Source organism: Notamacropus eugenii, chromosome 2, assembly GCF_028372415.1.
Source record: "Notamacropus eugenii isolate mMacEug1 chromosome 2, mMacEug1.pri_v2, whole genome shotgun sequence".
Taxonomy (NCBI): Eukaryota; Metazoa; Chordata; class Mammalia; order Diprotodontia; family Macropodidae; genus Notamacropus; species Notamacropus eugenii.
The window spans coordinates 407,213,008-407,227,876 of NC_092873.1; the positions used below are offsets into that span (position 1 = coordinate 407,213,008).

General features: G+C 39.0%; 1 protein-coding gene across 3 annotated transcripts in view; it reads right to left on the bottom strand.

The window, feature by feature from the left end:
- Positions 1 to 14,869, bottom strand: part of SMYD3 (SET and MYND domain containing 3) — a 1,053,751-nt gene that overhangs the window by 237,670 nt on the left and 801,212 nt on the right. For all 3 annotated transcript variants that reach the window (XM_072647643.1, XM_072647645.1, XM_072647644.1), the window contains 2 exons: positions 11,334 to 11,401; positions 7,713 to 7,815 (listed from right to left, as the gene is read on the bottom strand). In XM_072647643.1, the coding sequence (XP_072503744.1) occupies positions 7,713 to 7,815; positions 11,334 to 11,401 (171 nt within the window). The remainder of the gene's footprint in view (positions 1 to 7,712; positions 7,816 to 11,333; positions 11,402 to 14,869) is intronic.

Genomic DNA, 14,869 nt, shown 5'->3' on the forward strand with positions numbered 1-14,869 from the left:
ACTTTCTACAGGAAGTATTCCCTAACCCCTCTTAATTCCCTCTTTTTTTATCTTCTATTTATCCTGCACACAGTTTGTTTTCTATATATTTGTTTTTATGTTGTCTCTCCCATGTGATTGTAAGTTCCTTGAGGCCAGCAGTCATCTTTTCCCTCTTTTTTTATGCCTAGCACTTAGCATAGTATGATGCAGGTGTTTATTGATTAATTAACTGATTCTCACCTCTACCTATTAAAATCCTCGGCTTCCTTCAAGGCTTAGTTCATACTCCACCTCCAATGGCAGAGGCTCTTAACCTAGGGTCCATGGAGCCTCAACAGGTCTTTTGATAAATTTCAGGGGGCATGTGAATTTGGATGGGAAAATTATATATTTATTTTCACTAATTAGTATCTGAAATTAAACATTTTCTTCCATGATTGAAAAGCATTATTGTGAACAAGGATCCATCAATTTCACCAGATTGCTCAATGGGTCCATGACACACACAAAAAACTCCAACTCTTGTTCTCTGGGAAGTCTGACCTCAGGCGTCTAAGTCCTTCATGCTCTCTCCCAAGAGTAACATCACTTACTGCTTTGTCTTTGTATCCCTAAGACTTAGCATGATGCTTGCACATAGTTAGTGCTTAATAAATGCATGTGGGACTGGAAAGCAGCACATGGAATGAAGTGGGAGTGGGAGTGGTGGGAGTAAGCGTTTATATATCACCTACTATAAACCAGACATTGTGCTAAGCACTTTTGCCAATATTAAATCATTCATTCCTCACAGCAAGGCTGTAATTATCCCAATTTTACAGTTGAGGAAACTGAGGCAAAGTGTTAGGTAACTTGCCCAAGGTCACAAAGTTAGTAAATGTCTGAGCCTGATTTTGAACTCAGGTCTCTCCAACTCCAGGTCCAGCATTCTACGCACCAAACCAACCTGAATGACGGAAAGCATAGGAAACAAGATGGTTTATGTCTCATTTTAGGACTCTTCTTAATTTCTGTTGTTGTGTCCCCAGTACCTACCACAGCACTTTTCACATAAGTAGGTGCTTAATAAATTCCTGTTGAATTTAATTGCATTTTAATTAGAAGAAATAAAGAAGCGGGATGACTTATCCATTGGCGCAGTCCTTTTAGGCAAGTCCATTAAGAGGTAACAGGATGGTTTTATACCTTACTAAAGAAAACCCTGCTTCGCCTTTCTCCATCTTAACCCCTCAATAAAAATCAAGGTAACATGGAAGGAATAATTTCCTGATAAAGATAGTTAAATGTGGGAAAGTTGCCTTTTTTTCCCCTTAGGCTCTTTAAAATCCAATGATACCCACCTGTATAAAATGATACAATGACTGGAGGCATATACTGTGCTCTGGTCAGTGGGGCTCTAGTCTGTAAGCACATTTCCCAGCTACCAATCCAATTCTACTGTCACAGAGAATTGATCAAGCCAACAGCACCAGTTAACCAGAGTTAATCCAGCAAAGCCAACTTTGCTCATGCTGGTAACACAGCTCATAAGTAACTACTATCTTGATAACAAAAACAAAAAATCCATCAATGTTCTTACAAAGAAGTCAGCTGGTGGCAAGAGATGAAATTTTTCCTTTCAACCACAGAACATTAAATGGATTGGGAAAGGTGTTGGATGGTTTCCCCATAAATACCTATACCTGCCATTCAATGTGCCCCCATTTTGAAAAATGTGCCCGTTCTCTATGGTACCTCATCAGTGACAACATTAAAGTCCAAATGCAAAGATATTCCCATTTGGAGCTGGGCTAGTATTCGAGTCATCGAGGGGCTAATGAATAGGTAATTACAATGGGAACTAGCCTACTTGAACTAGGTCCCAAAGCTGCACGGACAGACTGGGCCACTTCTCAATCACTCAGGATTGCGACTTCTATTTGGCAACTAAAGGGAAATACCCAGCCTTTGGCTCTTTGGCTGAATGCTATAAAGTCATATTTAATTTTAATGCTGAAAAACACAACCAAGTTTATGTTAATCATTTAATCAGCAACACATAAAAACCTTTATTAAAGACTCATTCGCCTGCTGATTTAATTCAGAATCTGTTCATTGAGTGCAAGGCTCATTTAGCTGGTACATATTCATGGAGCACAGCCATCGATCAGCTGTGGCTTTAACAGCATAAAATAAAATAAAATATTATTAACACGTGAATGCAGCTGACCACTTTGTCAATTTACTACAGCTCCTATCAAGAACAGAGTAAATAATTTCCAGTAGAAGTGTATTATTACCTTGGAAGTCTTAATGAATGTATACGGGAGTTAGATTTTTTTTTTTAAATCCGTATTTGCTTGTTTTTAAGGCTTAAAAAAATGGGGCAGCTAGGTGGTAGGGGCAGCTGGGAGGCACAGTGGATTAGAGTGCCAGGCCTGAAACCAGGAAGATTCATCTTCCTAAATTCAAATCTGGCCTCAAACACTTACTAGCTGTGTGACCCTAGGCAAGTCACTTAACCTTGTTTGCCTCAGTTTCCTCATCTGTAAAATGAACTGGCGAAGGAAACGGTAAACCACTCCAGTCTCTTTGCCAAGAAAATCCCAAATAGAGTCAGTGAGAGTCAGACAAAACCTGATATGACAACAACAAAAAGGCTCAAAATCATAGGCTTGCATATTTATAACTGGAAGGAGCCTCAGAAGCTGTCTACTCCAGGGTTGTAAGAATTGAGGACCCTGGCCAGCAAAACCCGAGTGTGGGCAGAACCAGATTAAAATGTTACTGGGAAATATTTAACAAAATAAAATGTAGAAATACAATATGCCATAGATAATACTAATTTGTGGTTTTCTAATGCAGCTGGCAGAGATCATTTCTATCTGAGTTTAAAACTGCTGATCTAGTACAAACCAATCATTTTACAGATAAGAAAACTGAGGACCAGAGAGATTAAGTCCTTTGCCCAAAGTCAGATAGGTAGTTAAATAACAGAACCAAAATGGGAACCCAGGGTTTCTGACTCCAAATTCAGCACTTTTTCTTCTGTAGCACACTGCTAACTCTTAACCATGGAAGTTATGTGAAAATCCCAGTGCTAACAGATTTTGCTTCACATAAAACCAGTTTTCCATGATCTGTAGATAGTGAGACACAATTAACATAAAACCTAGTGTGCATCTCTTGAACGGAACCGACACAATTCAAACTTCCTTCAAGATACACAGACCCTAAATGGAAAAGTGATTTTTTAATTATCCCCTCAAGAGCAGAAAGGAACTTCAGTGGTCCCTAGCCCAAACCCCTTATTCTAAAGATCAGGAAACTGAGGTCCAGGGAGACTAAGTAATAAAATAACTCAATATAATAGAATATAATATATTATTATACATATTGTATATAATTATTATTATATAAAATATAACATAACTCAATATAATAATACCCTTAAGGTCACAGAGGCATCAAAGGTGGGATCTGAAACTGAGTTGTTCAACTCCAAAGATACTGCATGATCCTGCCTCTCCATTTTTGACTCTTTTATGGCTAATTACTTTTGAAGGAGTCTGGACAAACTCTGGTGACCTGAAGAGCTCTCCTCATTAAAAGGGGAAAAATAACCAAAAACCAAGGACTTTAGTTTTAAAACCTGTATTTGAGAAATCATTTTGTTGAGTGCTTGCACATAGGGCTCACATTTCCATTGTCGGATTCTGGTCTATAGCCTACTCGTCAACAATATTATTTACAATAGCAAGAGCCTTTGCTAGGTATGAATTTTTATGAGTACAGCTTGGACTGATCAAACTTTTCCAGTTCACATTTCATAAGGATGCCTGATCATAAAAGGTATTTCACTGCTGAACTTGCCCCTGAAGAAGGCAACTATTATCTTCCCACTAAGTATTCTGTGATTTTTAACTGTTAAAAAAAAAAGCACCTTCTTCTCTGTAGGGACCCAGGCAGAAGTGAACGCAAAATGTCAAAGCTGAAACAACAAAACCAAGGGAATTCATTCCTGAAGATTAAAACCCTTAATAAGGAGAGGTGAGTATTATAATTGGTAATATTTGGAAGAGAAATGTGTTTCTGGAGCACAGTATGAAAGATGGCCTTAGGAAGAGAGAAGCTATGGCACTTCCACAGCTCACCCCCATTACTGTTTCTTTCTTCCAGTTATTAGATGTAATTATGTTCTCCAATCTGGGACATATTAGGAGTTCTGTTCCGCTCCCTGACTTCTCTAGCTTTGACATTTGAAGCTCTCCATTTCTTTCCCATGGGTCTTATTACTCATAGGTGAGGGTATCTGATTGTGGTTGCCTAAAAAACTTTTGGTTTGAAAATACTACCTCCTCATCCCTGATGCTATCACCTGTCCCCCTTCCCTGAAACCCCACCTCAACCCCTCCAATATCTAGACTCTTCTTTGCTAGAAATTTCCATTCCTCATGCAACCTGGCTAATTAGTATCCTTTTCCCTCCTATTAGAGGCAGAGAAACCAGTCAGATAAAGTAAGACTCCAGTCTTCCCCTTAAAACACTAAGGTTTCTTATGCATTGCTATACCATTGTTGTGTAAAGCAATTTATCTTCTTGTCTTTGTTCTTGTGTTCATCCTTCCGGGCTGAAGAAGACCATGCCATCAGAGAAATCATGACATGACTTGCACTTGACTTTGTTTTGAGTGAGGGAGGGCTGTGAAGGTCACAAGCCTCACCTCCTCCAGAGCCATCTGAATCCAGTGACCAGATATTCATCAGGATGATTGGAGATGACCCAGGATGCACTGGGAGACCTTGGCCCCTTTAGGGCAAGGTCTATGCAGGTACTCACTTAGGGTGAGGTAATGCCCATTCATTGAATAGACCTAAAGGAGAGGTATAAACCTGGTACCAGCAGATGAGTACCTCTCATCTAGACCCTGTGTATTGAATCCCCTGCAGATGTCTGATTCTATCCTTAGCTTTTGCTCATCAGTTCATAGATTTGGAGCTGGCAGAGAATCTAGGGGACAGCTAATCCAATGCCCTCATTTTAGAGAAGAGGGAACAGAAACCTTGAGAGAATAAATGATTTACCCAAGGTCACACAGACAAGTGTCAGAGATGTAATCTGAACCCAGGTCACTGCTTTTTCCCCATTATTAAGACTGGAATTCAATTGCACAATTGCTTCCTCTTCCTCTTTTTGCTCAACAATGTAATAAAAAGTCCCCCTTTTTTTAACCTTTTGCTTCTTTTGTGGAAATTTCTAAGTCTCAAAAAAATATCTGAAATGGACTGGGCAGTGATGATCCCATAAGTATTCTGCGATCCCACTTCATACTCCCTTTTTGTCCTTCACAAGCTATATTCAGGCTTGAGAATCCGAGAGCTGCAATAGATTTTGAGAGCTGGAAGGAATCACTGAGGCTGTTCCAGCCCCTGCTGAATGCAGGGATGTTCATATGCCTCTGCTTGGACACTTTCAATGAATAACTGTCATTATTTGAGAGAATATTAAGTGTCCTTCTGCCCTCTGGGGGTGCTAGTAAGGAGTGAAGGGGCCAATACAGAGATTACTATCAGGGTAGAAAACAGAATTCCCAATAATAATCTATAAAGTATAAGTAATTAGTAATTATTTTTGAATTTTTAAAATTTTTGTCCAAAGAGGCAGCAGGCATATATTGAGCACAAAGAGGCCAATCCCTCTTAATCCCAGTGCCTCCCTCTGTTAATTATTTCCTAGTTGTCCTGTATATTGCTTGCTTTGTACATTTTTGTTTGTATATTATCTCCCTCATTAGATTCTATGTTCTTTCAAGGTAAGGATTTTCTTTTGCCTTTTTTTGTATCCCCAGAGCTTAGCCCAGTGCCTGGCACATAGTAGGTGATTAATAAATGCTTAATGACTGATTAACCTCGGAGACCATCTTGTCCAAATACTTCACTTTGCAGATGAGGAAAATCAAGGTCACACAGGTAGTAAGAAACAGAAGTGGGCTTGGAATCCAGAAACTCGGAATGAAATAATTCATATGAAGAGGACCTATATTAAGATCCACCTCTTCTACAGACATGATCGTGGTTATCCTGGGCAAGCGATTTTAAGATCTCTTTTCCCATGACAACTCACAAAGTTTCCAAGCTGCAGAACAGTTTCAGGTGGGAGGAATTTCTTCACCCAGAATTCATTGCACTAATGAAATCTCTTCCTTAAACCCTCCAAATTTAAATCAACATTGGAGTAATAAAAGAAGAAATTAGTCTCTTTCCCCCGATGCCTAACAGTGCATTTCTGTAGTTCTTCATCATATTTTTAAATTCAGGGACACATTTTTTTTTTTGGTGGGGAATTCTGTCTGGAAAATGCCCCACAAGGATATAATAAGTTCTTTTAAGATGAATGAAAAGCAAATGGGAAGAGGAATCCAGGACTAGGCATGGTTGGGGGAGGGAAGGGAGGAGGCCAGTTCAAGTAGAAGGAAGTAAGAAACCTTGCTTTTTATTTGTGCTTGAATGCTCCAGTTATTTCCATTAGTTATCCTTGTTCCTTCATCAGCATGGGGCAGAAGGGAGTGGTTGACTTGGTTTAATCTGGTTCTCATTTTGCTTAAGGGGAAAAAAAAAGGAAAAAACCCTACTCAACTTTTGACCAAAGCCTTCAAGTACCCAAGAATGGCAGCCCAGGTGGTTCTTCCTGTTAAGAGTCCTCAAATTATATAAAAGAAAATCAACTTTAGTCTTGTTTGGGGAGATCATGGTAGCAGCTTAATTAGTGCACTTGTTCTAAACATAAGAAATTCAGCATATGTTTTTGTAAAGGAAAAAAACACGAACTCACTTGCTTAAAAGGAAACTAGCTTGGGGTCAGAAATATTGTAGCCAAATCCCTTGCTTACACAAAATATGGTATCTGAGGGTTTGAGTTTTATTGCCTGTGTGCTGTATAAATAAACAACAGCTTATGGCATTTGGGTTTCATGCAATAAATAATCCACTGAAATAAATGGAAAGGAGGGAGAATACCAGGTCCTGGGAAAGCCCCCAATCCCCACAAGAAACATTCTGGGGCTTGACTCCAGCACAGGGAACAGTCCTTGGGGCACTAGTTTCTCCAAAACTCCTCTCTGTGTGGGAGTTCTCCTGGTAACCAAAGGAGCAAAGGTAGTTATCTTTCTTGGACATCAGAAAACTGGGGGCAAGAATGACTTTCTGGTCAGAAGGTTCCATTTTCCCCCTTCTGTGATTCTCTCCCTTTTTCTCCCCAGACTTTGCATTTCTAGGGAATCAGCACCCAGAATTTTTCCATAAGACAGAAATAAGCAGAACAAGGAGAAATCTTTGCCTTTAGTTAAAAATGGAATCACTCATTTGGGAAGGAGATTCTGGGGATCCCCTTTGGACATTTCAGTATTTTCTGCCCTCAATGCTGTGCTGACTATTCAAATGTATTATAATTGCTCATTTTACTTCCAGGATCCATTAGTTCATTAAATAAGCATTTATTAAGTATCTACAGTGTGCCTGCCACTGGAGGTACAAAGACAAACCAGTTCATGCCTTGAAAGAGTTTATATTCTATTGGGGGTGGTGGTGATGGTAAATGGTACCTATAAAAATGGCAGTCCCTTCCTTCAGAGACCTCACCTGTTCTATCAATGAGTCTTGATAAGTGGACAATGGTACATCCTTTAAGAGGTTAGGGAGTAAAAGCAGAGAGGAAGGCGGTGGTGGGGAGCCGAATATGAGTACACTTATTACCTCTTCTCCCAGCTGGATATTTCGGACTGCTCGAAGGAAGAGGCTGGGTCCCTCAAACACAATCACACAGTTTGGGTCACAGCTGTGGTTCAGCAAAGACATGCTAGATGAGGGGAAAATAGTTTTTTTAAAAAAATACAATCATAGAACATTGGGGCTAGTTTTCCAGATAATGAAACAGCCTGATTAATGTAGTACAGCTTGTAGTAGGAGATACGAAGGCAGCCAGGCAGCATAACAGATGGAGGTATGGCCTTAAAGAGAGGAAGACCTGAATTCAAAAATTGGTACCAGACACTTTACAGCTATGTGACCCTGCACAAGTCATTTACCCCTGTTTGCCTCAGTCTCCTCATCTGTAAAATGAGCTGGAGAAGGAAATGGCAAACCACTCTAGCATCTTGGTCAAGAAAACCTCAAATGACATCCTGGAAGACGCAGACACAAGAAATCAACAAAAACAACAAAGAATGGGAGCCATCAGGCCAAAACTCATATTTCCCAATTCCTATCCCAGTGCATTCTACAACACCAGAGGACCCCTCTTTTTTTTTTTTTTTGGAAACTACAAAAGATTAGAGGATTATTATCAAGTGCAAGACATCATCTTACAAATGAGGAAACTGTGCCTCTAGGAGGTAATGTGACTTGGACAAATTTAAACGGATACACCTTATATGTGTTTTTCACATGGAAATTGAGAAATAAACCAAGACACTCAAACATTAAAGTACAAGAATGAGCCTAAATTAATTTAAAACTGTCCAAAAGAATGGACTGCAGAAGAAGCAGAAAATGGATGTCTCCAAGTAAAGGTCAGATAACCATTTGTCAGTGATGTTGTGAAAGGAGGAGGTTAGTGTTCAAGCACCCAATGAACAAGATGACCTCTGGAATCTCTTCCCATTCTGAGATTCTGTTTCTGTCATGGAGGAATTAAATTACAGAGACATCTCTGTCTAGACATTTCTCATTGGTCATCAAACTGAAATAGACATTTGAACACTGCCTAGATGGAAAAAGGGGTCTCGAGTGGAAAAAGTTTAAGAAGCCCTGCAATGGCCATTTTTCCAAAATGTGATAGAAAGAATTAGTATTGATATATCAGATGCATAGAATGGTCTCTGAGGTTGCTTACAACTTTTTTTTGTTTTTTTTGGTAAAATTGTATAGAATACAAATAAAGATAAGCAGCAGCAGGCTTGACTGAAATGAACACTGTGGGTTGGGAGCAAGGAGACCTGGGTTCTAGGCCTAATAATTCTTTTTACGCACTGTGTGAGTATAAGCAAATTATTCCATCTCTCTGGGCCTCAAGTACTCATTTACCAAATGGAGCTTATTAATACTTGCACTACTTACCACCCAGGGTAAAGACAATATTGCAGAACACCATACGCATTTATTAGTCACTGAATAAGTGCTAGGGACTAGGGATAAAAACACAAATGAAAATCTCTGACCTCAAGAAGCTTACATTGTACTGGGGGAAAGCCACAAACACAGCTGGCATTTATTTTTGTTGTTCAGTCTTTCCCCCGCCCCCCCCCCAGGTTCTTTGTTACCCCATTTGGGGTTTTCTTAGCCAGGGCACTGGAGTGGTTTGCCATTTTCTTCTCCAATTCATTCGACAGATGAGGTAAACAGAGCTAAGTGACTCTTGCAACTGTCTGAGGCTAGATTTGAACTCAGGAAGATTTTCCTGACTCCAGGGCTAGCACTCTTATCCACTACACCAATTAACTGCCCATACGGCCTGTAAAAGTTTGCAAATCACTTTTCATGTTACCTCATTTGATCCTCATAGTAACCTACGAGGGAGGTGTTATTATCTCCCATTTTATAGATGAGGAACTGGGACAGAAAGAGACTAAGTGACTTGCCTAGGGTTACACAGCTACTCAGTGTCTAAAGATAAATTTGGACTCAGGTCTTCCTGGCTCCAGGTCCAACGCTGTATCCACTGTGCTCCTAGCTACCTATGTACATGTGTGTACTCACACGCACACATACATACACACACACATAAACAAATAAAGCATACACACAAAATAAATACAGACGTACATGGTAATTATTTTTTTTTGGAGGGGGAGGTCCTAGCAGCTGCCAGAGGGGAATCAAAAGGCTTCATTGTAGAAGGTGGAGCATAAGCTGAGGTTTAATGGAAATGAAGGATTCCAAGCAATGGAGATGAGGAAGACTTGCATTGGAGTTATCGTAATTACTTATAGCATGAAGGAGATTGGCTCAACCTCCTATGTTGCTTAGAGCTCAAAAATTTAAGGACTCCATAATACATTTCTGATGATACGAGAGTGAAGGAATTATTGAGCAGTTAAGGGTATACACATTCTTCAAGAACATGGGTTCTTAACAAAGGGTCTACAAACTTGTGTTTTAAAATTATCATTCTAATATTCCAATATAATTGGCTTCCTTCTTAATTCCCATGTGTTTTATTTTATATATTTTAAAATTTTATATATATATGTACACACATATTTTATATATTTTATTCTGTTCAGAGAAAGGGTCTGAAGCTTTTGACATATGGTAAAATGTTTAACACAGGGTCTGGTACATTACGGTACTTCACTGAGCCCAAGGGGTCCATGAAACCAGAAAGTACAAAAAGGGAACCCCGGCTTTAGTAGGAAAAATGGGAAATGTTATTAGGGGATGCTGCTTTTTGGAGGAGGGAAATCAGGTAATTAGATGGGAGGTCTGGGTATATGTGGGTAGGGAAGAAATTACCCACCAAGAATGAGCTCAAAGATCATTTAAGTATCCTTGGGGTATCTGTTCTTAATGAAAGAACTCAGGGTAGAAAATAGTCTGGAGCAGGGGTGGGAACCTGGGGCCTCGAGGCCACATATGGCCCTCTAAGTCCTCAAGTGTGGCCTTGACCTCACTTGAGGACCTAGAGGCCTCAAGGCCACAGATTCCCCAACCCCTGCTCTGGACTTTTCCCTTTCCCTTCTTTGTGACTGCTCAGTAGAGTAGGGATGTAAGTAGAATATAAATTCCTTGAGGCACGAGACTGATTGGGTTTTGTCTTTGTTTGGATTTTGTCTCTGCCTGAGAATGACAGGAAATTGATGAATGTTTATTATTGAATAGAAAAGCTACAACAAAATTTGTGTTGTTTTCTGCTGTTGTTGTAGCCTGCTTTATTTAATACTGTCTTCAGCTCTCACCTCTTTATCCTAATCACAAAAGGCCGAATTCTCCCAGAGAATGAGAACTCAGTGGATTCAATTCATGTGATTACTGGAACCCACAATGAAAGATCATAACAGCATCTTTTAAAGCCAAAGTTGTCCAATTTCTGGTAATTTATCATTAAGTTTCTTATTTGGCTATCACTTCAATAGCTTTCCTGGGTATCTCTGTAAGGTAGAAAAAGAAGGAAGGAAGGAAGGAAATAAAGATAAAGGGAGAAAAAGGGAGAAAGGGAGGGAAAAAGGAAGGGGAAAAGAAAAAGAAAGAAAGGAAGGAAGAGAAAGAAAGAAAGAAAAAAGAAAAAGGAAGGAAGGAAAGGAGAAAGAAAGAAAGAAAGGAAAAGAAAGAAAGAGAGAAAGCATTTTCCGTCAATAAATGAAATACCGTCCACCCTACCTAGGATACAGTCCAACACCAACTTCCTGCATCTCTCCATTACTGATGGTGAAACCGTTACAGATCACCTGTAAAAACAAGAGGAAGAAATCAGGGTTAACAGAAAGACATTTTGGAAACTTCATGGCCAAGAAAAATAACATTTCAAAATAAAACACAGGGGGTGTTTCTGAAAACTAGATTGGTGATACGTCCAAGACTAGTGCTGACACTTTTTAATTTTTAAGTGATCAAATGAGGGAAGTGCTCTACTGGAAAATTGCAGGCTATTACACGCAGAAATATTAGCATTTTACAAAAAAAGGTGTGAGGCATTAAAAAGGCAGATCTCTGTTCATGTGCAGAAGAAAATAAATCGCAGAATCTAAAAAGAAAAAGTAGCATTTATAGTGCATAGCAACTATTATGTTCCAATCACGGTGCAAAATGCTTTACAATTATTATCTCCTTTGAACCTCCCAACAATCTTAGGAGATAGGTACTGTTGTTAATTTCACTTTACTAATGAGGAAACTGAGGCAAAGGTTAAGAGACTTGTCCAGGGTTACAAAGGTAGTAAGTATCTGAGACTGAATTTAACTCAGGTCTTCCTAATTCTAGGACTGGCTCTATCCTTTGTGCAACCAAGCTGTCTCTAGGCTGCGAAAGACACAGATGATTCACTAAGTAGTAGATTCTTATGATCTACAAGATTATTTCACCCAGGCAAATTGTCTGATACTCCCAAATGACCACTGAGAATGTGTGCATAGCCCAGCTGAAGTCACAAGGTGGAGAAGCATCTAGGGGATAAGAAGGGATACAGTGCTAACAGGCAGAGAGACCTAAGTTCAAATGCAATCTCAGACACTTCCTTCTTAACTGGGAAACCCTAGGCAAGTCACTTAATCTCTATCTCAGTTTCCTCAACTGCAAAATAAAGATGGTAAAAATAGTATCTACTTCACAAGACTGTTTTAAGAGTCATATGTGTGGTGCTATTTAAATGCTAGCTATTATAACTTTCCTTTTTTTATTCTATGTAACTATTTTTTTCCTACACAGGAACACAGAGATCTCCTATTTGATGTCCCACACCTTTTTTTGTGAGATGCTAACACTTCTGCATGTTAATAGTCTGAAGGGGTAATACAAAAGGCTATTATACACCATCCCCCAAGATGTTGGGGGGCAGGGTTTGTTATGGTTTTCTTGCTATAACTGTAAAGTAAATATTGCTTGTAAATGCTAATATGACTGTTAAGTGGTTAAATGAAATCGGGATGGATACATGTGACCCCTAAAATTGGGGAACACAATTGATGGGAGCCTGAGCCAATGGTAGAGAAATTAGATGCTCCCAAACACCCTTGAAGGTACCAGAGAGGAATGAAATGTAATATACCTGATCTTCAGAGTTAGGGTAGTCACTATAACATGTATGACCACCTTTCAAACGAAATTTGGGCCCTTCACATTTGCAAGGAGATTTTGTACCTGAGACTTTATGTGTTAGATTCCCTAGACTTTGAGATCCTAGAGAAATTAGCAAAATTCTCTCATTCTCTCCCTCCCGCTTCTTCTCCCTTCCCTCCCTCCCTCCCTCCCTTTCTTCCTTCCTTCCTTCTTCCTCCCTTCCTTCTCTCTCTCTCTCTGTCTCTCTCTCTCTCTCTGTCTCTCTCTCTCTCTCTCTCTCTCTCTCTCTCTCTCTCTCTCTCTCTCTCTCTCTCTCTCTCTCTCTCTCTCCTCCCCCTCCCTCCCTCCCTCCCTCCCCATTCTACACCCCCGCCCAAAAGCAAGACAGAATATTTGAGATAAGCCAGTTAGGAAAACTATACACTACCTCTGATTCTCTCCTACTAGATGAGAAAAAAGGAACAAGAATAAGAAGACATTTCTAAAGGTTTACTTTATTAACCAGTATATAAACCTTAGGGAAGCGACCCTAACACTGAAAAGCCTCCATTTACTCTTTATTCATATCTTATGCTGAATTCTGTAAGCTCGTTATAGTTTATCATGATTTGGCATCTTTTCTCCATAAGTTTGATAAAATGTAATTTAAAAACAGGAAATAAAAAGGTACACATAAATATGTTTAGATCACATCTCATTTAAATGTATTAAATAGCGCCTGTTTTCCATTAGCTTTAATAGATCATGTCTACGAACTCTCTGTGTGTATGTGGAGTGCTAGAAATGTGCCACAGAAGATCCTGAGTTTTCTTTGCGAGTATTTTGAACATTTAAAATTTCATGTGCATCTTATCACATCTTATAATTGTAAAGCAGAATCAGGACACTAACTTAAATAAAACCAAAAAGTAAGAGCAAAAATTGAGATTCTACTGAACTCTGAATTGATCTGAAGCCAAATATCCTTTTTCTTTATACTCAACTACTAAAGCCAAACCAAAAAAAAAAGTCTTTATAAGTTTCCATTCACTTAAGATAATTTTTTTTAAATAGCTAGCTTTTTAGAAATACTTTAAAGTTGCAAAGTGCTCTACATATATTATCTGATATGTTTCTTACAACTCTGTGGGGTGCTATTATCCCCATTTTATAGATGACAACACTGTGGTTGAGAGAGGTTAAATGATTTGACCAGGGTCATAAAGCTAGAAGTATCTGAGACAGGATTTGAGTTTGGGTTTTCTTGACCCTAAAACTGGCATTTTTATCTACCATATCACCTAGCCTCCAAAAAAAAGGTGACACTGACCAACACAATTGTGGATACCTGAGAGGAAAAACATGAGTGGTACACACATGACCTTTACATTAGGGGTATTTAACCCAGAACAGTCGTAAGGTGAGATTAATATTACAGCGAAATGAGATGACAGAGGCAAAATGGTGGGCAAGTGGGCTGAGAGGATAGGAAGGAGAGTTGCCTCGGAGGAAGTTATAGAAAAAGCATGTTTAGAACAGCCTTTTAAAATGAACGGTTAATAGCTACTTAAATTAGGGGGAGGGGGTAGAGTTGCATGTTACTTTGCTTATTATTTATTTACTTATTTTTTTAGAAATTGAGCAGGGATAAAAAGGAGACACACTTGAACACAGGCACACAGCACAGAATTCAGTGAATTCTGCCAACCACAGCAGGGAATTCTAATGCAAATTAAGAAAGGTCTATTAAGAAGATCATCCCAAAGAATCAAAGCAATTACATGAAAAGAAAAAAGGTTTCCCATGTTCAAAAATTAATATTTGTATTAATTTAGAAATGTTTTCATTTAATTGGCCACAATACAGAACTGAAGTATATTTAACCATTATCCTTCATGTTAATGAATGCAGTTTTACGTTCACTCCATTTTTCTTTAGGAAATATTTTTAAATCCAAGGTTTTCAATCTTGCAAAGAGACAGCCTATGGGTAAGGGAGAGTCCCTGAAATAAAAAGCATCGCAGGCATCATTTCTAATGTATAACCAACCAAACTTTTGTATCTTCTAAAATTCCTGAACAAAAGGAAAAAATTTAAAGGTTTTCTGAACAGTCAGCATAGTCTTTGAAGGGTCAAGGTCTAGCCTCAAGGAGAATGAGTGT